We start from the raw sequence: 26,180 nt of genomic DNA, 5'->3' as shown, positions 1-26,180 counted from the left end.
AGGTGGTATTGGAATGACTGCTAATTTGGGATGTGGCAAAGAGGGAGAACAGAGGGGGACACATTTTGCTCCAGTGTTTGGGATAGAATATATTCCAAGAGTTACATCCATTTATCACAAAATTATTGTTGGCCATCACTTCCCTTGGTATCAGTGAAAAGGACATGCAGGGTCAGAGATCATATAGAAATGTTAAAATACCCAGCTGAGTCTAGCGACAGAAGGACAAATAAAGTTTAGAATACATACACTCAGACGCTGGTCTGTGGAAAATGTTTCCAATTATTACTAGATCCCTGTTTTCCTTCTGTCAGAAATATAAGCAATGTATAAAATTATAAGTGCTCCATATCTTTATTTTTTACAGAGTTTGTATTTTTAGAGAAGTTTTAGGTACAAGGCAAAATTGTGGGGGAAGTATAGAGATTTCTCGTAGACACCCTGACTCCACATATGCATAGCCTCCTGCATATTCAACATCTCCCCATCAGAAAGATAACATTTGTTACAATTGATGAACTTACACAGACACATTATAATCATCCAAAGTACATAGTTTACACTACAGTTCACTCTTGGTGTTGTGAATTCTGTACATACATCTGATGTACCTACATACACATCTGATTTTACTATCCTAAACATCCTCTGTTCATCCCTCTCCCCCCCAAATCCCTGGAAACCAGTTGTATTTTACTCTTTCTCTAGTTTGCATAGAATCTAGATCTGCCCCTCTAAGACCCTGTTCATGCATTCCCATTCAAATTCCATAGAGCATAATATTATGGGCCTCGTACAAAAATAATATTTTAACATATTTATCAGCTAAACTACCTTTATTTAAATAAAATAAACTTCAGGAAGATAAGCCATGTCTATTCTGAGGCTTTATGACTCTGGCATACTCTTGTAAGTACCTTATGCATGAGCTGCTATAAAGGACTAAAAGAACACAGATTGGGGCCAATGCATTAAGGGTATTGCCTGCTGTGTGTAGATGTTTGGATTTTTTTTCTTTTCCAGAGAATTGTTGAAGGGTTTTAAGCAGATCTTGTTTCAGAATGAACTTCAGTGATGGGATAGGGAAAGGATTAAAATGGGGAGTGAATAGTATAACTGAGTTGGAGGCTATTCCAATAGACTTGCTTCAAGATCACAAGAACTTGAATTAGGCCTAGGAAATAGAAAATAACAGGAGAGAACAGGTTTTAAGTGTTATCAAAAAGGAATAATAGCCCTGTGACTAACAGCATGTGGAAAGTAGAAATGCTAAAGATGACTCCAAAATTAATAGCTTGAGCACCTAGGTGAGGATAAGGTTAGAGAATGCAGCATAAGCAGATTTTTCACAACATAAATAATAATGGAAAACAAATTATAATTGTTGGCTTAAACTTTTTTTGATACATTTTTTTGGATACATTTTAAAAATACATTTTAAAGTAAAATACTGTTAAATTTCTTTTTGGGTAAGTATCTTGGGACATCTTTTTCCCTTAGGAGAAGTCAATTTTTGGTTTATCCGTTATATCTAGGTGATATTAGAGCAACAACTAGAATCTGAGAGCAAATTGGTCACCAAAGTAATTTATTAAATATTTATTGAGCATTTACTCTAAAACATAGGTAAGCTTTAAAGTTTAAAATAAATTCTAAAAAATTATACAAAGTATGCTCTTTTAGTGTAAAACTGAATGTAGTGTATTTTAAAAGCAATTAAAATATGTATCAATATATCAGATTTATAAAAAGAGAATCAAATTATAAAATACTGAGGGGAAAGGAACTTTAGAGGTCATTTAATTAACTTCTAATCAATGTTTGATTCTCCCAGGTGACTCTTCTGGTCTCTGTTTTTGTTATGTCAGTTCTTCACACATTTGAAGAAAGTGGAGTTCTGTTCAGTTTTATTTATTTATTTATTTATTTATTTATTTATTTATTTATTTATTTATTAGATTTTATTTATTTATTCATGAGAGACACACAGAGAGAAAGGCAGAGACACAAGCAGAGGGAGAAGCAGGCTCCATGCAGGGAGCCCGATGTGGGACTTGATCCTGGGTCTCCAGGATCAGACCCTGGGCTGAAGGAGGCGCCAAAGCTACCCAGGCTGCCCTGTTCAGTGTTTTAGAGACAAGGCCCTGCAGATAGGTTCCATGAACCTAACCTAACCTAACCTATGGATAGGTTCCATGAACCATCTATGTGATGTTCTGTGACACCCTCCTAACCATCATGGTCATTCTCCTCCTGACTTGCCATTGCTTCCCAGCAATTTCTCTCTACCTTTAGAATTCAAAATGAATAGTAAATCAATCAATGTTCTTTAGGTATACTTATTTCAGCAAGCATAAAACAACTCTACTATACCCAGTCTGTAGTTTACCATTGTGTCATCAAGAAAACTACGGAAAATATGCCATAGATTACAATGTCTATAGCATTCTCCTGATTATACTGGTATACCCCTTATAAAGGAAATTGATCCAATATTACATATTTTCTTTAATTTTTATTTTCTTAAAGATTTTACCTATTTATTTGAGAGAAAGAGAGAGAGAGAGAGAGTGAGCACGAGCCTGGGAGAGGGGCAGAAAGAAAGGGAGAAGCAGACTCCCATTGAGCAGGAAGCCCGATGCGGGGCTTCATTTCAGATTTCAAGATCACAACCTTAGCTGAAGGCAGATACCCAATCAACTGAGCACCTACATGCTATCTTTTACTTTATCACCATTTTCCTTTTTTCTAAATGTTCTTAAGAATCAATTTTTAAAAAAGATTTTATTTATTCATGAGAGACACAGAGAGAGAGAGGCAGAGACATAGGCAGAGGGAGAAGCAGGCTCCATGCAGGGAGCCCGATGTGGGACTCGATCCCCGGACCCTAGGATCACGCCCTGGGCTGAAGGCAAACACTCAACATCTGAGCCACCCAGATATCCCCTTGAGAATCAATTTAATATTATTGGAGGTTTTTTTAAGGACCAGGAAGATTGAGAATCCAACTTAGGAAACTGAGGACAATTATCTGCTTATTTTCCATTTGTTTTCTATTACCAAACTGTCTTATATTCCACATTCCTCAGTGTTAGTTTATCAGATTCTCTCATATTTGAATATTATTCATGCAGGAAGATTAAGAACACCTAGATACTCCCATAATCAGCTCACTTCTTTGAGAGTTCAAGTCTTTTACTGGTTGCTCCCTTCTTCCCCTTCTAGAGATTCTTTCTACTTGATGGAGAAAATGAAAGCAAAATTGAATGTAATCATCTTTTCTTTTCCTAATATTAAAAGCCACCCTATAGAAGTTTTCTCCACTGTTGAGTGTATTTTTAACTTGAATAACAACTTTCAATGACCCCTCCTTTCCTCTAGTTGGCATTTTATCATTTTTAGCAAGTTTCACTTCATTTAGGTTTCCCTTTTCCTACACTAGTCATTCTTTTTCTCTGTATGTTCATACTTTCTTGCATTATGCCTGCCCTCATTCATCTGAGCTGCCCCAGAACGATAGTTCACACACCCATATTGATTCTGATGAGTTTCCCCCTCTTTAAAATTATTTTCAACCATTCCAACTGAAGTTCATTCTTTTTGTTTTTTGTTTTTAATATTTATTTATTTGAGAGAGAGCATGAGCAGAGAGATGGGCAGAGGGAGATGGAGAAGCAGGCTCCTGCTGAGCAATGAGCCCAATGTGGAGCTTGATCCCAGGACCCTGAGATCATGATCTGAGCTAAAGGAAGATGCTTAACAGATTGAGCCACTCAGATACCCCCTGAAGTTCTTTCTTAAAACTTTCACTCCTCTACTACTTTCAGAGTCTCTGGTCACAAAATATTATCCAATTTTTATCTTGTTTAAAAATTGATCTTCCTAAATTTTAGTGTGCACACATATCTAATTATGTTCAGGATTTCCCTCCCTGTTTATCAAGAGCTCCATTTGGTGAGGGTTATTTTCTGTTGGATCTTATCATTTCTATTTCTAGAATAAAACAGAATTATGTCAAGCTGTTTGCCTTACTGCTTCCTCTACCTCCTGAATAACTGTCAGATATTTAAATAAAATATATCAGTTACTGTTTCAAGCAGAATAGGATTTCCAGTATGCGTGTGTGTGGAAGCAGCACTGGGTCTACAGATGAGTCACACACATTGGGTTTAACTCCGGCTGTGTTACCTGTAATCGTTCTGGATTTGCACCTCTTTGTGCCTGAATTTCCCATGGAAAAAATAAGTTACCTAATGGTTCACATGGTATTCATTCAGCTACAAAGGGCTGGAATCTCTATCAACTGGGAGGCTGGGCAGCTCACAGGAATTTCTTGGTGAGACAGCCAGAGTTCCTCTCCTTCTGTCAGCCCTGCACCTCTCCAATTGGTACTAATGATCTTTTTTTTTTTTTTAAGATTTTATTTATTTATTTACTTGAGAAAGAGAGCACAGGCAAGGGGAGTGGAAGGCAGAGGGAGGGGGAGAAGCAGACTCTGCTGAGCAGGGAGCTCAAAGTGGGGCTTGATCACAGACTCTGAAGTTGTGACCTGAGCCAAAGGTAGACACCTAACAGACTGAGCCACCCAGGCGCCTCAGTACTAATGATCTTTATCCATTATTTCCAAGCCTACAATTCACCAAATCCAAAGAAGCAGCAGGAGCAAGAGGGACTGTTAGGCCATGGCACTCAGAGAGGTACGGCTCTTGAGAAAGATATATTACAGAGGCAAAGAGACAGATAAAATCTGGCAGCAGTGTCTTTCAGGGCTTACATTTTTTCATGTATTCCATTGTTTTAAAGCGTCAGACAACGAGGCTATGTGGGTAGATGAAAACAGCATTTCCGTCCTAAAAACCTATAGCAGATGCATGCTATTAATTACTGTTAACTCTGCTGTGTATATAGACCTTTATATGTATGTTACTATGTAAATGAACTTTAAATTAAGCTTGATATTTACAGAGATTCCAGGGGGGCCTGGGTGGCTCAGGTCATGATTCCAGAGTCCTGGGATGACTGACAGGGCAGGCAAATCTGAGAGCTGTGCCAGGACACATGAGAAAAAGTCAAGACTTGAAAAATGATTTTTTTAAAAGTGTGATTATTATAATCATAGAAGAGATAAGGTATAGTGATAAGTACTCAAAATACTTTGGTATCTCTGATTCTAGAACAATGGGAAAATAGTAAAGAAAATGTCTCAGACTAAAAAATTCAATTGAACAGAATACAACATATCTGTGGACTTAAGGCACCACCAAGTACTAGACAAATTTAAAGAAAAAATAGCTAAACTGTATGTTCCAACCAAACTTTTACACTACAGAAAGAAAATTTTAAGATCTATAAGCATTCAAGAAGGTGAAGAATACATTTACCTAAATGGAAAAATAATTTCAAGCTACTCTCTGAATACAAAATGCCAGATAATAATAATATATTTCCTGAACTCTGATATGAAAAATAATATCAAGCATAAATAATAAATTATTTAGGAGCATCGAATAAAATAAACACTGCTTGCAACAGAATTAGCACAATGGAGGAAATGTTTGATAGACAAAAACATAGACAAAAACACAAAGGGGAAAAAATTGGGAACATAATGCACGTGTGAAAGACAGAAAGATCCAATAAGTTAATTGGTATTCAGGAAATAAAGAACTGCCCCAAATGGAAAGGAATAAAGAGGTTGTTTTTTTTTTTTTTAAGATTTTATTCATTTATTCATGAGTGACACGCAGAGAGAGAGAGGCAGGGACATAGGCAGAGGGAGAAGCAGGCTCCATGCAGGGAGCCCGATGTGGGACTCGAACCTGGGACTCCGGGATCACACCCTGGGTTGAAGGCAGTGTTAAACCACGGAGCCACCCAGGCTGCCCTAAAGAGGTTTTTAAAGATGTAAATTGAAGAAACATTTTCTGAAATTAAGGCAACAAAAAATCTTCATACTGAAAGAACACAGACTTTTCTAAGTATACAAATATATAGGAACAGTGTAAGAAAAGATGGATAGGTTCTACTACAATTAAAAGATGGAAATCACAATTTGACATATTTAACCAAATACTACAAAGGAAGATATCTTTAATAGAAACAAAGTTCTCATAAATCAATAATAAAAACAAAAACAATGAATATGGACTATTTATTTTTAAAGATTGTATTTATTTGAGAGAGAGAGAGAGAGAGAGAGAGCTTGCACAGTGGGGGGGAGGGGCAGATGGAGAGAGAGAAGACGACTCCCCACTGAGCAGGAAGCCCACCACAGAGCTGGATCCCAGGACCCTGGGATCATGACCTGAGCCAAAGGCAGATGCTTAACTGACTGAGCCACCCAGGTGCCCCAGGATTCTGCAATTTATAAGATAGGCACAAATGGCCAATAAATATACAAAAAGTATATTCAAACTCTCTGGTCTCATGAAAGTAGTAGCAATAAAAACAATATTTCATTGCATATGTTGGTTATATGTCAACTTGACTGGGCCATGGAATGCTCAGATAGTCAAACATTATTCTGGATGTGTCTGCACAGGTGTTTTTGGATGAGACTAACACATCAATAGATAACCTGAGTAAAGCAGATGGTTCTCCTTAATGTGGGTGGCCTCATCCAATCAGCTGAAGGCCTGAATGGAACAAAAAAACCTGACACTCCCCTGAATTAAAGGGAATTCTTCCTGCCTGATGGCTTTAGAAGTGGATACCGACTTTTTTCCTGCCTCAGACACCAACTGAAACACTGGCTGTTCCTGGGTATCAAGCCTGCTGGACTTTGGATCTATTCTCCTAGGTCTCTAGCTTGCTGACTTTCCTTGTAGACTGTGGTAATCACTGGCCTCCATAATCTCATAAACCAATTTCTTATAATAAATTTATACTCTCTAACTACCATCTATCTCTCATTTATCTATACCCTATTGGTTTTATTTCTCCGAAGAACCCTAATATATCACATTTACCTGTGAAAATCATAAAGCTCACAATCAAGACTAGCACTGGTGTTGGGAGACTGGTACTCTCAAGAAATATCATTAAGACTGTATTTTCAACCTTTCTGGATGATAGTTTTGTAATTTCAGTATCTCTAAAAACTTCTTATCTTCAGCAATTTCATTCTAGGGAGTCTTGTGATGTGGAAATGTGACATAGCACATTTGCTGCAGATTTTTAGTATATTCACAGTTAACGAAACTATCACCATCATCTAATTCCAGAATATTTTCAGCACCCAGAAAGAACCTCGAACTCCTTGGTAGTCATTGCCCAGAATTATCCCACAGATCCTGTACCTGTGACCTCTAATCCTTGTACCTTTAATCCATTTCTGTTTCTATTCTGAATAGAATAATAGGAGTTGCCTATTCTGGACATTAAATGACAAATGTTATGATATTCTATCATGAGAAAGATACTGTGATGCCAGTAAAAAAAATGTGGAGGTGCACTTAATGGTATGGGAAATTCTAATGACACAGCAGTAAGTGAAATAGGGAGGAGACAAACAGATAAACAGAAACTGATAAATAGAAACTATCAACAATTAGAAGTGCTAATATTGGAAAGATGGAGATATATCTAATTTTTATTTTAAAAAATTATATTTCTAAGTTTTCCATAATTTCTAAAACACTGATTAATTTTATAACATGAAAAGAAAATGATATTAAGAAAAAGAAATAGGAGGCAGATACCCTTATCCTGAGAAGTGAAGAAGCAAAAATTACAACTCAAAAATCAACTGTCAGAAAAGGCTTTTAAACCAGGAACAGCTTTCTTAAGTTGCACTAAGTATCCTGTTTGACACAGTTTATATTTGTGGGCATTTCCTTTTTCATTAGAATTATCTTTAACAGAACTTCCTCTATAAATAACTGATTTGTTTCCTGGACTAATACACACTTGACTGTTTGTGGTTGTAGAAGCTTTTTCAGTTTTTCAAATGAGAATTTTTGAGATATTGCAAAATACCTTGTAATAAAGAACATCTGAAAATGAGGCTGACCAACTTTTTCATTTGATCCCAAAAATTTTTAAAGGAAATAAGCAAGATAAAATGCCATTTCACAAGTGTCTCTACCAATATAACTCCACCTCCTACAGTTTTACAATTATCTCTTTACTAATGCTTTATTTCGCTTGATATTTCTAATGCCTAAGTTCTTAGCATTTTGCATTAAAAAGTCATCATTAGTCTTCCTGATTCTCCCTCTAGTTAATAAATTAGGATGAATACAGGCTGAGGTTCTCATTGCAACACATTTCCCCCATTCTGACCTTGAGTAAATCACTTTAAATGTTCTCAACATGTTAACTATACTGTTATTGTACTTGGAAAATTTAATTAGCACACAAAATACTTAAAATGATTCTCTGAAATGATCTGATATCACACAAAAGCCCATCTCATACATTAAAATTTAAAATTTCCTTGAAAACTGATAGGAGAATGATGTGTTAATAGAGAAATAAAAATTCAAGGGAGACAAAAGTAATGGCCCTAATATAGCCAACCACACCTTTAAAAAAAGAAAAAGAGGAAACAAACACTCTTCAAATTATTGGAAAACATGAACAAACAATCAGCAAAATTAATGCAAGGAGATGAACAAGCAAGTGATAAAAGAAAAATACTAAATAAAGCTATGCAAAGATATATAAATGAGACCATGTACTTAGTATAATGTTTGGTACATAATAAATGAAGCTATTAAAACATACCAATTATTAAAGAAATGAAAATTTAAAAAATATTTTTGATAAAATCTCACTTTGGCAAACACTGAAAAAAACTTATGATGCCCAGACTTGGCAAGAATGTGGGGCAACAGGCTCTGTTGTAATTTGGGATTTGAATGCAGAGGTACATCTATTTTAGAAAATACTTTGGTAATATATTTTGAAGTAAAAAATTATACATGTATTTTTTAAGTGAGCCATTCCATTGCCCAAAACTCATCCTATGGAAAATATTAACACAAGTATAACAAACAAAGCTTTACAGGTATATTCATTACAACAGTATTATTAAAAAAACAAAACAAAACAAAACAAACTAGACATAGTCCAGAAGTCTGCCAATAGAGGGCTGGTGAAATAAACATAATAGAACATTTTAGCCCAGAATCTGATTAACATATATGCTGATAAAGAAAACTGTCGCATAAATAAAAAGTAAATTGCAAAATAGTATATATAATACCCTGCTTTTGTTGTGATTGTGTATGTATATGTGTATGAGTGTGTGCATATACACAGAAAAAAGGCAAAAAAAAAGTTATCTTTGGGTGGAAATTATAGGGGAGGTCATACATTAAAATGCCACTGTTATAACAGTAAGTATGAAGACTTGGAAAGAGGGCAGCCCAGGTGGCTCAGCGGTTTAGCACCAGCCTTCAGCCCAGGGTGTGATCCTGGAGTTCTGAGATTGAGTCCCATGTTGGGCTCCCTGCATGGAGCCTTCTTCTCCCTCTGCCTGTGTCTCTGCCTCTCTCTCTCTCATGAATGAATAAATAAAATCTTAAAAAAAAGACTTGGAAAGATTTGTCACTGATACTAATGAAGTCATCATAAATAAAAATATTTATATGACACTACTGAGATAGTTTTAGAATAAACCTGGTTGTTTCTGAATATAGAAGAATATAGCTCCTCATCTTTCATCAAAAATGAGACTAAAGTTCTACTATTTTTCACAACTCACAGCCTTACCAAAAATGACTCCTTGGAACTAAATGGATACTTAATCATATACTTCAGATTATATTCACATGTAGATAAACTATAAAAATACCTTCCATGGAATCAATGTTCTGTCTGCCATAAAATTCATATGCTAAAACCCTACCCCCCAGAGTGATGTAAAGGAGGTGGAGCCTTTAAAAAGTAATTATTGTAGATTTAGTCCTGAGAGTAGGGGCCTCACTATAGGATTAATGCTCTGATAAAAATAGGAAATGCAGGATCTCTCTTTCTGTGCATGCCCCCAGAAGGCCACTCAAGGACATAAGCAGTGAGAGGGCTCTTACTAAGAACCTCACTATGCTGGCACTCTGATCTGGACTTCCAGCTTCCAGAATTATGAAAAATAAGTGTTTGTTATTTAAGTCACCCAGTATGTGATATTCTGTTCTATCAGGCAAAACTAAACGAGACAGTATCATAAAAGATGGAAAGCTTCAGAGGTATTTTTTTTCCTCATTTATCACAAAAATAAAAAACTTCAACATTAGAGGCTGATAAAAGCCTCTGAGTTTCAGAAATATTAAAGACTGTATTTGTTTACAATCTTAAAGTCAAAGAAAAGGATAGAAATAATTTAAATAATAGTATCAGAATACCTAAAGGTAATAAAAGGATAAGCAATTCTTTAAGAGTTTACAGGGTCAGGGCGCCTGGGTGCCTCAGTTGGTTAAGCGTCTGCCTTTGGTTCAGGTCATGATCTTGGGGTCCTGGGATCCAGCTCCACGTAGGGCTCTCTGCCCAGCGGGGAGCCTGCTTCTCCCTCTCCTCCCTGCTTGTGCTCTCTGTCTCTGCCTCTCTCTCAAATAAATAAATCAAATCTTTGAAAAAAATGTTAAAAAAAGAATTTATAGGGTCAATAGTATTTAGGCAGGCTTATCTAATAGGGTATATGTAGTATTTCATACGAGCCACACATTCACAGACTGATAAATGAGGCTTTCACAAACTGACCCCTCCTGTGTGCCAGACACTGCACATGTTGTTTTTTACATCCATCATCTCACTCAATCCATGTCATAGTTCTATGATACAGGTTTTTATCATACCCCCTCCACAGATGGGGAACTTTAAACTCTCAGAGGGTAACCTGTGCAGAGTCAGAGAGTAAGAATACGTATGGTAGAGTCAGTATTTAACTCCATGTCTATCTACCTCCAAAGCTCCTGTCTTTTCCACGTACTCCAATTGAAGAAAATTTTACAGCTACATCTCCAGACATATTTAGTAGAGTAAGTTTGCTAAAGTATACTTTTTTTTAGGTCCCTACATTTCAGTACCTGGGTGTTCAAGAATCAAGCATATATTTACTTAATAGTTGAATGCTTGTGTACTAGAATTAAGACTCAAAAGCTGATTTTTAATATGAACAGCAAGCTTCAAGGCAGTTTAACTTGTTCTAGTTTCATACCCTGGTCTCTAGTTTCATGTAGCCTTGAAAAATAACAGCTCACATGCCCAGCACAATCTGGTAGTCACTAGGGAAGAAACCCGGGTGGCAAGAAGAATGCAGCTGTATTTCTTTCAAAGCTTCATTTCTAATGAAAGCCCCAAATTGTAAGGATCCCAGTATTTAACTTGTCTCAGAGTCCAGAGTCAGTGCAGAAATTCTGCTCTTTGGTTAGGGGTAAGAATTAAGGGGTGGTGGGAGGGGATTGTTTATTTAAAAAAATGGAGGGCAAGTGATTTAACTTCTTGGCTGTCTAAATTAGTGGACAATGACAATTGGTACAAACAGCAAACCAAAAAGCTTATAAGAAAAGCTGGGGTGGGGAACACCTGGGTGGCTCAGCAGTTCAGCATCTGCCTTCTGCTCAGGGTGTGATCCTGGGATCCGGGATCAAGTCCCATTTTGGGCTCCCTGCATGCAGTCAGCTTCTCCCTCTGCCTATGTCTCTGCCTCTCTCTTACTATGTCTCTCATGAATACATAAATAATATCTTAAAAAAGAAAAGAAAAGCTGGGGTGTGGTGCCTAGGTGGAGTAGTAAGTTGGGTGTTTGACTCTTGATTTTGGCTCAGGTCATGATCTCAGGGTCATGGGATCCAGCCCTGTGTTGAGCTTCATGCTCAGCCTGGAGTCTGCTTGGCTCTCTCTCCCTCTTCTTCTGCTCCCACCTCCCCAGCACTCTCTCCCTCTCTCAAATAAATAAATCTTTAGGAAAAAAAAAACCAAACAGAAAATCTGTGGTATGTGATGTCCACAGAGGTCATGAAAAGCTCCAATATGTTCCTGGGAATTTAGAAATCCACACACACATGTCTAGGGCTGTGCTTATGCTCAGGAAAGACCCAAGAAGGACTTAAGCTCTCTAACCACTGGTTGACCTTGAGTGTCTACATAAGCAGAAGTGAAGGCTAAGGGGGAGTTGTCAACTGCCTGATGGTGTGTTGAAGTCATGTTCTAACATGCACACAGAGCCCCTTGCAAAGAGTGGGAGATTTCTTGGTTGTAGACATTTAAGGAAATATCTATCAATCATTAACCAACCACTAACAGAACATAGATCAGTGGCTACATATCACAAAGAATGTTTATTGCATTTAGTTTTATACATTTATAGAATTAGTTTATAAAACTCAATAAACAAACAACTACTACTATCATGAACAGAAACAACAACCTGAGGAAAAAGAATATAACTTTCAGATTTTCCACATTATAATATTTAGAATATCCAGCTTTATATAAAAATCACAAGACCTGCAAAGAAACAAGAAAGTATGGCCCATATACAAGAAAATAAAAGCAAGCAATAGTTACTATCAGTGAGGAAAATCAGATGTCAAACTTACTGGATAGAGACTTTAAATCAGCTATTTAAGATATGTTCAAAATAATAAAGGAAACCATGTCTAAAGAACTGAATGAATGTATAAGAATGATGTCTCACCAAATAGAATACCAATAAAGAGAAAGAGATTGCTAAAAAAATTATAGAGTTAAAAAGTATAATAACTAAAATAAAAATTTCACTACAGGGGCTCAATAGCAGTTTTGAGCAGACAGAAGAAAGAATTAGGGAATATGAAGATAAGACAGTTGAGATTATCAAGTTTGAAGAACAAAAAGAAAAACAATGAAGAAAAATCAACAGAATCTCAGAGCTCTTGAGTCATCATTAAGCTTATCAATGAATGCATTTTAAGGGTTCTGGGAAAGAAAAGAAAGGGGCAGAAAGAATATTTGGAGAAATAATGGCCAAAAACTTTCCAAATATGATGAAAAACAATATTTTACACATCCAAGAAGCTCAATAAACTCTAATTAGGATAAACCAGAGGGAACCATATGTAGACATGTCATAATTAAACTGCTGAAAGACAAAGAGAGACTCTTGAAAGCAGTAAGTTAAATCATATGACCCAACGTTTCTATTTGTAGGTATATATCCAAGAGAACTGGAAACATGTTGACACAAAAAAACTTATACTTTTATATTGTGTGAAATTTTTGCAAAAAATGCCCGATCTCTGTCTAATTGTAGGAAAACATTAAATAAAACAGTTTGGAGACATTCTATAAAATAACTGACCAGTACTCATCAAAAAGTAAAAAAAACAAGGGAAGACAGAGGAACTGTCAGATTGGAGGAGACAAAGAGGCACAATCATTGATGACCTGTGGAATCCTGCATTGGATTTTGGAACAGAAAAAGGGCACTGCAGAGAAAACTGGTGAGATCTCAGCAAAGTCTGTCATTTAGTTAATAGTTCTTTATCACAGTTAATATCCTGCTTTGAACATTGTGCTACAGCTATGTAAGTATGTATGTGTGTACCCAGGATGAAGGGCATATGTGAATGTTGACAATTTTTGCAACTTTTCTGTGTTTAAAATTCTTTCAAAAATAAAATGTAAGAAGAAAAAAAGACTGATATCAAAAGAATGAGTTTAGAGGAGAGCTACTACGATAGCGAAAAGATGCAAAAACATACCATATGAGGACATATTTGAACAAATCAGAAATATTTAGCTTGGAAAAAAAAGGACTGTGATAAACTGGCTTATCAAGGCTTATCAAGTTGAGAATATGAGGTTATTTTTTGTTTCTTGTTTGTTTTTGGTACAAACTCAGCAACTAAGCATTGTGCTGGAATCTAAAAGATTTCTATTGTATGTGAAAAAGCCCTGGGAGGAAGTAAGGTTTTTCTCACAGATAAGTTCAACCATAAAGTAAATGAACATTTGTCTGCAGTGATGTGAAGGTTACCCAAAGATTCCATGGGGACTGGCTTCAATGCTTCATAAAGTTCTTTTGTCCAGGTTTTGCCTGGCCTGAAAAGAGAAGGATCTAGGGAGAAGCCATGAGGGATGTAACTCAATGCACCTAATAGAATTTTTCTCAGAGAGAGAAAGCAGTAGTCACAAAAGCTAAGGTTGTTGCTAGGAGAGATAAAGCTAACAGAAGAGAATGAGATAAGATAACTGGAATGAGTTGTTCATCAGTACCCATTAAAAGGTCAAATAAACTGGAAAAAGAAGTTCAAGATACTTTGAACAGGGTTTGAATCATGTTTTTGAGGACTCTATTAAGGCAAGCTAGACATTTTCCAGCCCTTCAATACTGTGATTTTAAGACCTTGAAGGAGAGCATACTTCCAATACCTCTTTATTTTGGAGCTCTGAATAAATGGAAAAAGCTTGTCTGAAGCTGCTATCTCTACGTTCATATGCTCTGTGTGTGTGTGCATACCCATCTGCAACAATACAGCCCACACCTGTGCAAATTTATGAAGAGATCTTGACAATACTCCTCCTCCATAGATTTATGGCAATTTTCTCTAATCCTCAGACAATAAGTAAACAGCCTCCCTATATTTATAAACATTTTTTCATGATTCTCTTTTTAAGTAATTTAATAAAAATAAAGACTCTCATATGATATCATACTTCCCATAGAGCTCTATTACTTCTACTTAGTTCTAATTTAGAAAACACAGATTTGTCCTCTCTATTAGCAACATTTCTCCTAATATAGCTAGCAAAATTAGATTGTTTTCAGAGGACTGGGTAATTTATAAAATGAGTAATTCAGTTCAGGATCAGGATAATCAGAAGAGATTATAACTAAGATCTGTTAAAAATATCAAGAGTAAAACATGATACTAAAAGACTAAGATACTGAAACACCAAAAAAACTAAAAAATTGCAATCAATATTAAAATTAATTAATTTATTTTTTCATTGTGAGTTAACAAATCCTCAGCTTAAATAGAAGATAATTCACTTAGGTCTTTGCATGTAATATTTATTCTATAAGCATAAGCTGATTTTTATTTAAGTTTGAATTCATATGAATTAGTAAGAAAGAGAAAAAAAGCAAGTGTTTCGAAGCACAAACCAACCTATCATCATTATGCCAGTTTTACTGTTACCTTTATTAATGTGTCAGGGTATTGCAGCTGAAAGAAATACTGACATAAGTATAATTTCACTGTCCTCTCCTCTGGATGGCATGACTCTGACACTTTCTTAATTGTTCTATCCTTCCATAGCCACAGAGTTGTGGGCCCAAATCAATGGCTTTTCATCTATTTAGGGACAATTCTCGGGACTACATTCCCTTTACTTACACCCTGTCTCTTGACTCAGTTCTATATTCTTTTTCCTCTACACTTTACACAATCAGCTTAGGGATTTCTCTTTAGCTGTTTCTTTTTCCTAATGTAGCCAGGAAGCAAATCCAAAAAAAAACAGGTGAATACTTCCAAAGATACTCTATAAACTACTCAGTAGAGACTACTTCTGGGTATTCTCAATAGTATTATTTCTGGCAATCAATGGAAATCAATCAAGGCCAGATTTCCTTTACTTTGACTTAATTTTAGTTTAGTTTTTTTGTTAACTTTGAGTATAGTATGATTCTTCATGGAGTCATAAGATCATCTGGCTCAGTGACAAAGAAGCAATAACAAGTCTATACTGGATTTTCTACTTGACAGACAAAAGCAAGTTTTGAATTTTATAATCTCTCTAGGACCTTTCTCCAGATCACGTTGTGTGATTTAAATGTAGATTAAAAAATCCATTAGTCATGGTAAATTAGAATTTGGTCTTTTATGTACATATAAGAACATTTTTTTCTTATGAGATATGACAGTCATAAAGTATTTAAAGCATTGAGACATTCAGTATTATATGGTGACTTCCAAGTACTTTAGATACTTTATAAAAAAAGATTTTTAAAAAAGATTTTATTTATTTATTTCACGAGAAAAAGAGAGAGGGGGGTGGGGAGAGAGGGAGGGAGAGACACAGGCAGAGGGAGAAGCAGGCTCCATGCAGGGAGCCCGACGTGGGACTCAATCCCGGGTCTCCAGGATCACGCCCGGGCCGAAGGCGGCGCTAAACTGCTGAGTCACCCGGGCTGCCCAAAAATTTTATTTTTTTATTTATTCATGGGAGACACGGCAGAGAGAGGCAGAGGCAGACATAGGTTCCCCCTGGAGAGCCTGATGTGGGACTCGATCCCACGTCTGCTGGATCATGACCTGAGCCAAAGGCAGACGCTCAATCACTGAGCCGCCCAGGCTTCCCTAGATACATTTTGATAATCATATCATCATGTAAAATTTTAATATACGCATGTTACAGCATAGAGAAAGCATGAAAGTTACCTCTAATCCCTCATTTCTATATACGTCCTTGGGTTGTTAAGGCTTTCCTATTTTCAGTTCAGATATTTACATTAAAGAGTAAATAAGCTCTACATCTTTTGAAAATTTAGTAACTTTTACCATATGTTACCAGTTACTAATCACTGGTCTCTAGTCTGAATTTCAATTAATATACCTGATATAATCTTCAAATATATGTTCACAATATAATATGACTTGTACCATCATAGGATTTATGAAAGGCTCTAAGTCTAATGAGGCTTCTATGCGGTAGTATTTAATCTGAAACTAGATACTCCACAGAGTTGATATTTAAAGGAAAAAATAGGTATGTTATAGGCAGAAAAAGGGAAAGGAAACCATTTGAGACATGAAAGATATATTCAAAGGTATCAGGCACAAGAGACCATGGAAGATATCAAATGATTTCATTACAAAGGGTAGCTGGGGAGGATGGGTGTGAGGGATGCTAAAAGAAGCTAGTTTAACAGGTTCGTGTCAACTATGGGTGACCTAACAATCCATGATCTTGAAGATAATGAAAAGTAACTTGGTTTTAAGTATCAGAGTGATATGATCATTTCCATATTCCAGAATTTAGTGGATGAATTAAAAAAAGGAAGAAATTAGAGATAGGAACACAAGTTATGAGGCAACCCAACAGACCAAAGATGACAGAAATGAATGGGGAAGAGACAATGATGAAATAAGAGATGAAGATGAAAATGAGAAAGTGAATTAGAAGTTAGGCTAGAAAATAACTTGTGATTGGGACGCCTCGGTGGCTCAGTGGTTGAGTGTCTGCCTTTGGCTCAGGGTGTGATCCCGGAGTCCCAGGATCGAGTCTCACATCGGGCTTCCTGCATGAAGCCTGCTTCTCCCCCTGCCTATGTCTCTGCCTCTCTCTCTCCATGTCTCTCATGAATAGATAAATAAAATCTTTTAAAAAAAATAGCTTGTGATTAATAGCATGTGAAGTGTAAGAAAAAAGAAGCAGAAAAACTCTTAAGTTCACAGCTTGGGTACACGGGTGGATGGTGGACCTTTCTTAGGAAATATAGGTCAAAGCACACATTTAGAGGATCAATTTTAAACAGGCTAAATATAAAATAGCTGTGTGTCATTCTGGTAAAGATGTTTATTGGACTTCTGCATATATAAGTCCCTAAATGAACTCAACTTTTCTAAAACACATTATAATAAAATTGAAAAATCAAAGACAAGGAGGATCTAAAAAGCAGAGAAAGAAAAGAAGCTTATAACTTACAAAGGAAGCCCCCTAATGCTATCAGTGAATTTCTCAGCTTAAACCTTGTAGGCCAGGACAGAGTGGAATGATATGTTCAAAGTGCTGGGGGGGAAAAAGTGCTAATCAACAATACCCTAGTTGGGCAAAATTATTCTTCAGAAATGAAAAAGAAAAAAGATTTCCCCACACAAATAAAAGCTGAAGGACTTCATTATCACTAGACCTTCCTTATGAAAAAAGAGAGGAGTTCTTCAGGCTGAAATGAAAGGATGCTTTTGGTAGCCTGAACACATATGAAAATATACAGAGAAAGGTAACCATATAGTCAAATTCAGAATTCTCAGCACTGTATTGCCATGGTATGTCAATCACATAACTCTAGTATAAAGGTTGAAGAAAAAAGGACTGAAAATAAGTTCAGTTCAGCCTCATCAATTTTTAAAAGAATACACAATGTAGAAAGAGGTAAGTTGTAAAAGGAGGGGTAAAATGAAAGGGTAGAGTTTATGTGATTGAAGTTAGATTGTTAGCATAAAATAGTTATATCTGAACAATGTTTTATGCAAGTCTCATGGTAACCACAAAACAAAAACCTATAGTAGACACACAAAAGATAAAAAAGAAGGGGATCAAAACATACCACTAAGGAAAACCATCAATTAATAAAAGAAGACAGCAAGGAAAGAAGACAGGAATATGGAACTACAAAACATAAAATAATAATATGGCATTAGTAAGTTTTTACATATCAATATACACTCTAAATATAAATGAACTCAGTTCTCCAACTAAAAGGCAAAGTGGCTGATGGGATAAAACAAACAAACAAGATCTAATTACATGCTGCCTACAAGAGAGTCACTTCAGCTTCAGGGACATAAATAGGCTCAAAGTAAAAAAAACATTAAAGACATCCCATCTGGTGGAAACCAAAAGTAAGCTGGGAGCTATACTTATATCAGACAAAACAAACTTCAAGTTGAAAGGTGTAACAAGTGATAAAGAAAGCCATGATATAATAATGATAAAGGGTCAATTCATCAAGTGGGTATATAGCAATCATAAATACATCTGTACTCAATGTCAGAGCACCCAAATATATTAAGGGAATACTAACAGATGTAAAGGGAGAAATAAACAATAGTACCATAATAGTAGCAAACTTCAATTTCTATTTTCAACAATGGATTTATCATCCAGTAAGAAAATTGATGAGGAAATGTTAGACTTGAACTATAGTTAGAATAAATGGACCTACAGATACATACAGAACATTCAATCCAAAAGTAGCTGAATATACATTCTTCAAATGGGCATGCAGAACAGTCTCCAGGATAGATCATATATTAGGCTACAAAACAAGTCTTAGCACATTTAAGAAGACTGAAATCATACCAAATATCTTTTCATACCAGTGGTATGAAACTCAAAATCAGTAACAGGAAGAAAACTGGAAAATTCACAAATATGTGGAAATTAAATAATATACTCCTGAACAACTAATAGGTAAAAGAAGAAATCAAAAGGGAAATAAAAAATATCCTGAAACAAACAAAAACAGAGACACAATGTACCAAAACATGGATTGCAGACAAAACAGTTCTAGGACGACATTTATAGTGATAAATACCTATGTTAGAAAAAAGAAAGATGTCAAATTAACAACCTAACAACCTAACAAATTAACAACACCTCAAGAACTCAAGAAAAAGAACAAACTGAGCACACCATTAGCAGAAGAAAGGAAATAATAAAGATCACAGAATGTTGATGGGAATGAAAACTGGTGCAGCCACTATAGACAACGGTATGCGGGTTCCTCAGAAAATTAAAAATAGAACTATCATAGGATCCAGCAATCTCACCTCTGAGTATATATCCAAAGGAATATATATCCTTTTTTTTTTAAGGATTTTATTTATTTATTTGACAGAGAGAGAGAGTGAGCGAGAGTGAGCAAGTGCACACAAGCAGGGGGAGAGGCAGGAAGAGGGAGAGGGAGAAGCAGGTTCCCCACTGCACAGAGAGCCCAATGTGGGGCTCCATCCCAGGATGCTATGATCATGACCTGAGCCAAAGGGACGCTAAACTGACTGAGCCACCCAAGTACCCCAGGATCGTTTTTTTTTTTTTTTTTTTTTTTTAAGATTTATTTATTTATTTTAGAGAGAAAGAGAGAGTGCACATGCAAGCTACATGGGAGCCTGGCTTGGTGGAGTTGGATATTTAACTGACTGAGCCACCCAGGTGCCCAACCATGCAACTCTGAATCTTGGGGTCATGAGTTCAAGCCCCATGTTGGGCATAGAGCTTACTTAAAAAAAAATGTATATATAAAGGAAGAAATAACACCAAACTTGAAATCCTTTCCAGCTAATAGGGGAAGAGAGATCACTTCCTACCTGAATTCATGAAATTATCATAATCTTGGTTCCAAAATTTGACAAAAACATTTTTAAAAAAGCAATCTGTAAATACTGATGCATTAGAGATCTACTTAGAGAAAAATCTTAATAAAAAGAAATATTTTATTACTATGAAGTAACCACTACACAACAAATGAGCTGCTATTTCACCCGACCACAAATCCTATCATTACTGTGAGAGAAAAGGTATTTTTTTAAATGATGATATAGACACACAAGATTTTACATAAATAATATAGTAATTTGTATCCTTATATTGAGATTAAAGTGAAAATAAAAATACAGAATTAAAAAAATTTTAAACTATAATAAATTTACATAGGGATGATTTAGGAATTCTATGTGAATGGAGGACATAAGTAACCTACAATACTTAAAAAACCCAGTCACTTTTGGTGTAATAATCCCTATCATATTAAAACCAGGTAGAGGTTAATGTATTTTGCATTTCACTTACTATAATTGAGCTGATAATAAAAAATATTTTGCAAAAGCCTCAGAAGGCAAATATCTTAACAGTCAGTCGATTTGGACATTCTTGTATAATAGTTTATTTCTCTCTTTAAAAATCCCTTTAGAAGCACCCAAAGAATTCTTTTTTAATTAATATCACTTTCATCAGGTCCCATTTATCAAGGCTGGGTGGGTACACATGTAATGCTAAAACTGCTGCCAGATAAGTTCTGTCTTGCCAGGAAGCTCATGAAAGGGATGGGCAGCTGGCCACCAGTGTTTGTCTCATGGTTCCTTTGTATCTGACAGAGAATGATGTTGAACTTTCTGAAATTAGTCCTGGCTGCCCAAGACTTAAATTAATGCCAGGGCTAACAAAATGTCATAACATAATATTAAAAAGACATAATAATTCCCTTCTAAGAAGATTAGGTTTTTAGAATTTTGTATGCACAAAACACATTATAATGCTATAAAGTAATCAGTATGAGGGAATCTTACTGAATCTCAATAGAAAATTACTATATATGGCACCTCAGTGTGTGTGTGTGTGTGTGTGTGTTACTTAGCTAGTTTCCTTGGTTGAACATAGTGTGGGATATGTGTGTGTGACTGCCTGTCAGTGCAATACATTTGCATACATCAATAACAATTATTTATTACATAATAATGGACAATTATAACTGATCAGCGGCAATAATGGTATTGAAATGGCTTCTGCTTATATAGTACTTTTACTTTCAAAGACTTTTTACACCTATTAATCAGTTTTTGTCTTCATAATAACCTGTGAGATAATTAGGTAAAATTGTCTTCATAAGACTGTGAATAAGTTATTCTTTCTTACTTAGAAATGTTACTTTTTCATTACACAAAAGAACCTGATTAAACTTTATTACTTAAAAAGTGTGTGTGTGTGTGTGTGTTTCTTTCCTGTATATAGAATCAATAAGGAATTCCGATATCAGATTCAGCGGGTGCTTGTGTGGCTCAGTTGGTTAGGCGTCCAACTCCTGGTTTTGACTCAAGACATGATCGTGAGGTTGTGGGACTGAGCCCCACGTTGAGCTCTGTGCTCAGTGTAGAGTCTACTTCAGATTCTCCCTCTTTCCTTCCCTCAAATAAATAAATGACATCGTAAAAAAAAAAAAAAGATACCAGATTCAGGATTAAGGCATGTATGTGTATAGAGATTTATTACATTTTAAGACTATTAGTGTACTTTAGTAAGAACATATAAGAAGGTCCCAGTTGACCTTGTCTCCTTCCCGTGGACTTTTGCAGACACTCTCCATTCACTCTGATGCAGTCTTTCAGTATTTAAGGATATTATGGATGACAGTGACTGCCATCCACCCTGTCCCAACCTCCTCCAAAATATCAGACTCCTTAGATAACATACTCTGTATTTTTTTCAGATTCTACTCTTCATCAAAACTTCCATAGTTGCCTGATTTTACTGAGTATTCTTGTCTCAATCTAGTAAACTGAGTTATGCTACGGGACAAATTATTGTGAACTGTCTAATACATCAACTCACCTGAGAAAATTGCATCTATCAAAGTAACTAGAAAGGCAATAGTTTCTTCCTTAAAGGGATAATTAGAGGAAGGAGAGAGTCAGTCAGTCTAGTAGGAAAGCAAAGGTCTTCCTGGTATTACTTGTTCAGTCCTACTGCTCAGTCAACTGCTTCACCATCTACCAATAACGCTGTCTGGGTACACAGAGGCTAAGAAGGCAATGAGTTCTGCCTGGATGTACTTACAGGTCACCGTGAATGAGTCCATAGATCTGTGGCATGCTCAGATGATAGATTCCTCTCAAAATCACTATGAGGAGAATCACCACAAAAGCTGGAAGGCCCCAACTCAGAAGGAAAAACAGCAGATATCGCCGCTCTGTATGTTCATCATTCATCACCAGCACATACCAGAAATTCACAGACTAAGGAAGGAAACAGAACATAAAATGAACAAGTTCTGATCTAATGGCACAGGACACAAACTCACCTGGCTTGGACAAAGAGTTATTGACTAACAAAGGGCTAGCTAGCATTACTTAATAATTATTTTTGGTTTGATTTTTTTCATTAGTTCACATTTTCATTCCCTCATCCACCCAAGAAATTCAGGATACCTGCAAATCTTGAAACACTGAAAAATATTTATTGTACTTTTTATATTCCTTAGTTTGCTTTGATTTATTCTCAGCTATAATCATCTGTGATTGTTCTATGCAATGTGTCTTTGAAGAAACATACAAACCTACTTCCCATGTGAACAACTTCAGAATAATGAAGTGAATATAGCCCTTTGTTCCAGACTTTTTGACAATCTTAAAAAGGATTTTATTTATATATTTTAGGAAGTGTGCAGGAACACATGGAGGGAAGGGCACAGGGAGAGGGAGATAATCTCAAGCTGACTCCCCAATGAGCAATAGAGCCCTACATCAGGCTGGATCTCACGACTCTGAGATCATGACCTGAGCCAAAATCAAGAGTCGGACACTAAGTGACTGAGTCAGCCAGGCGCTCCTGACAATTTTTCTTAGGGCCTTATCGTATGACAGGGCTAGACTCTTTTCCAGGGAATGAGCATATAATTGTGAAGATAGCCCCAAGTCAGTTCTCAGCAGGAGACATAGATGAGTAAACAGAAAATGACTCCACAGAGAAAAAAGTACTGCAGTGAGGAAGGTTTTGCACCTGTTTTTATTTTTCAGTTTATATATTCTTTTTTTCATTCATTTACCTGACTTAAATTTCAGGGACCAGTCCAAGTACAGGGGATATAGCAGGGAAAGAGGGGGGGAAGTCTTTATTTACTTTTTTGCATGTTAGTTTCCAAACAAATGGGAAAGAGGCCATTAAGGAAAATATCTATTTTATATTTATATGTTATAATTGATTATTTCTTATTAAGATAAAAATATAAAAAAGATAAGTATTTAGAGAGTCAAGGGACTAAGGGGACACATTAGATAAACAGGGAAGGACAATGAAATGTTCTTATTGGTTCCAAATACCACACTTAGCTCCTACACCTAAGCCAAATCTGGAACTTCTATATTTTGCCTTCTTCTGTTCTTTTGCCATTAGAGCACTTACGTTTAATTATCATTTAGTACAGAAACAACACTAAATGTCATATGTATTTCACACAATGATATGTCTTCACTAGATAAATCCCTTCTCAGGGTCACACAGTGGAAAAAGTGTGAGTAGAGATAAATTACATATATCTGCATACATACATATACATGTAATTATATGTATATCAGAGGGATAATCAGTAGCAAGTAGCAACAATCCCATAGCTTTAGTTTCCTCAGGTATACAATGAGGTTACTATAAAGATTAAATGCAATATTATGTATAAAGTGCTGAGCACATAGTCACCTTTGGAAAAATGTTGCCACCTCCCTTAAATCTCCTATTGGGATGTTAGACAGTGTAAAAAACAAAAGATAAATAGTTTAAGACCAAAAGTAAGCTGTGATACAATGGAAACTCTTTCTGTGTGGTAAATAAGCATGCCTAATGTTCACAGGAAGGCTTTTAGGCACTGTTTACGGAGGCTTCCGAGTAAGCCTCTATCTGGACCATATCAGCCTTGAGGGATTAATATTTATTGGGCTAAACCAGGAAAAAATAAAAATGTTTGGTTACTTAGATATTTCTGTCTCTGAATTTTGTTTCCTGTCAGCACTCCATATCTTTATGTACATCTGTATATCTGTAATTATGAAGCATGTTTTGAGTTGTTGCTTATGTAAATTTGTTCTAACTTCTTTTTCAAATCATCCAGTCCAATAGGGTTTTCCCCCTTCTTTCCATAATTACTACAGGGACACACACCCAACTAAGTGGGATCGTATCAAGTGTCTGACATTGAGATCAAACTGCCTGAATGAAAATTCAGGCAAAGGAAGCATGATTAACCCATCTCCAAAATAAAAGGACTAATTATTTTATTTATTTTATTTTATTTATTTATTTTTTGAAGGTTTCATGTATTCATTCATGAGAGAGAGAGAGAGAGAGAGAGAGAGAGAGGCAGACACAGGCAGAGGGAGAAGCAGGCCCCATGCAGGAAGCCTGTAATTATTTATTTTAAATAGATGTTTGTGTGTATCCATGTAAGACGGTAACTCAGGGGTGTAGCTGGTGGAAGAATCAGAAAGGAGGGCATAGTAAATGACTGCTAAGTTGATTCATCATGATAGAGATTGGGATATTTCTAAAATGTCTGCTTTTATGAAGATGGACATTAGAATCACCCAACCTTTCAGCAACTGGCCTTTACCAGAGAATCAGATAAGACTGAGATAAGTACAACTGTTTGTTAGATTTGTACACGCACGGTTTTCTGCTCCAAAGGGCTCATGGCACAGTATTGATGAACGGTCATTTAAGCAAAACAAGCTTCTATAGTCACAAGCTCTTGTTGACTTAAAAAAAAAAAATCCCTTTTCTTCCCAAAAGAATCCAACCACTGAGGTGTAGTCTAAGGACAATATTTCCCATTGTATTTTTTTTTCTTTTTGCTATGGAATCAGAATACTATGTAATTAAAGAATGTTTAATTATTTTTGAAATACCATATGGCCCAAATGTAAGATTCCTTTTGACTAGCTGACTTCAAGTTTTACTTGAATTTTAATATATTTAATGTAGTATGGTAGGTACCTTTTGGGATATGTCCAGGTCATGAGTTGTCCTTCTCGGAACCCTATCTCATCCCACCCCAACATATGCAGAGTGGGGTCATGACTCTGCTCCTCATCCATAGTTGATTTGATCTGGGGTAAAAGTTTATCCCATCCTGGGCCAATCATGAATTCCTTAAAATTCTGTGACAGTCTAAACTGGTCAACTGAAAAAAGAGGACATATGAACTTTAGTGGTGGGATGGGCAAAAGCACAGTGGAGAGAAAGTGAGTTTTTAGAGAAGAACAGAAAAAGTTCTTATGGTTCTTGGGTTCAGTAAGTTCTCTTGTATGCTTATTATTCATTTTATGATTTAAATGTTTGCTTAAATTAGCTCAATTTAGATTTTCTTTGTTGTTAAAAAAAAGAAATTGACTGAGGAATATATTATTATTCAAAAGCAGTGGAATTAAAACCCTTAGTTACTACCATTCTCTAAACAGAGAAAACAATGGAGCACTATTTCTTTTCCTTGTAATCATGGTTCCTTTTTTGTAATCTAAGAGTATTTAAAGACCATTATGTTTGCATAATAATTTTATGTTGACAGGCACATAGCCTATGTGATCTGTGTGTCTTGGTGTCTGTGTGATTATCCAGTATTGGAGATAATGAAATTTTGAGAACTCAATACAAGTTAGAGGGTGTCACTCTTGACCAAACATGATTCAAGTGGACTGAGCATGGCTTACTATTCCCTGCCCATATGAATTTTTTTTCCTGCTAATGACTGACTGTGAACTGAAAATGTTAATAGTTAGGTCTCTATTTACATTTCTATCTCTAAGCTTTAAAAATTTTGTCAGAATCATCTTATGGGCCATACCAAGACAACATCACTTATGTAGTCATGTCACATTTTTAGCCAAAATATTATCCTGTGGTTGCCTGAGTGATTCAGTCAGTTAAACAAGCATCTGACTCTTGATTTCAGCTTAGGTCCTGATTTCGGGGTTGTGGGATCAAGCCCTGTG

At 35.9% G+C, this 26,180-nt stretch overlaps 1 protein-coding gene across 1 annotated transcript in view; it reads right to left on the bottom strand.

The window, feature by feature from the left end:
* Nucleotides 1-26,180, bottom strand: part of ADGRV1 (adhesion G protein-coupled receptor V1) — a 522,964-nt gene that overhangs the window by 151,894 nt on the left and 344,890 nt on the right. The window contains exon 85 of the mRNA XM_055312783.1: nt 22,261-22,439. Coding sequence (XP_055168758.1) covers nt 22,261-22,439 — 179 coding nt within the window. The remainder of the gene's footprint in view (nt 1-22,260; nt 22,440-26,180) is intronic.

Source organism: Nyctereutes procyonoides, unplaced genomic scaffold (genome assembly GCF_905146905.1).
Source record: "Nyctereutes procyonoides isolate TBG_1078 unplaced genomic scaffold, NYPRO_anot_genome, whole genome shotgun sequence".
Lineage (NCBI taxonomy): Eukaryota > Metazoa > Chordata > Mammalia > Carnivora > Canidae > Nyctereutes > Nyctereutes procyonoides.
The sequence above is the reverse complement of the archived record's forward strand: the minus strand, read 5'-3'. Positions and strand labels throughout refer to the sequence as shown.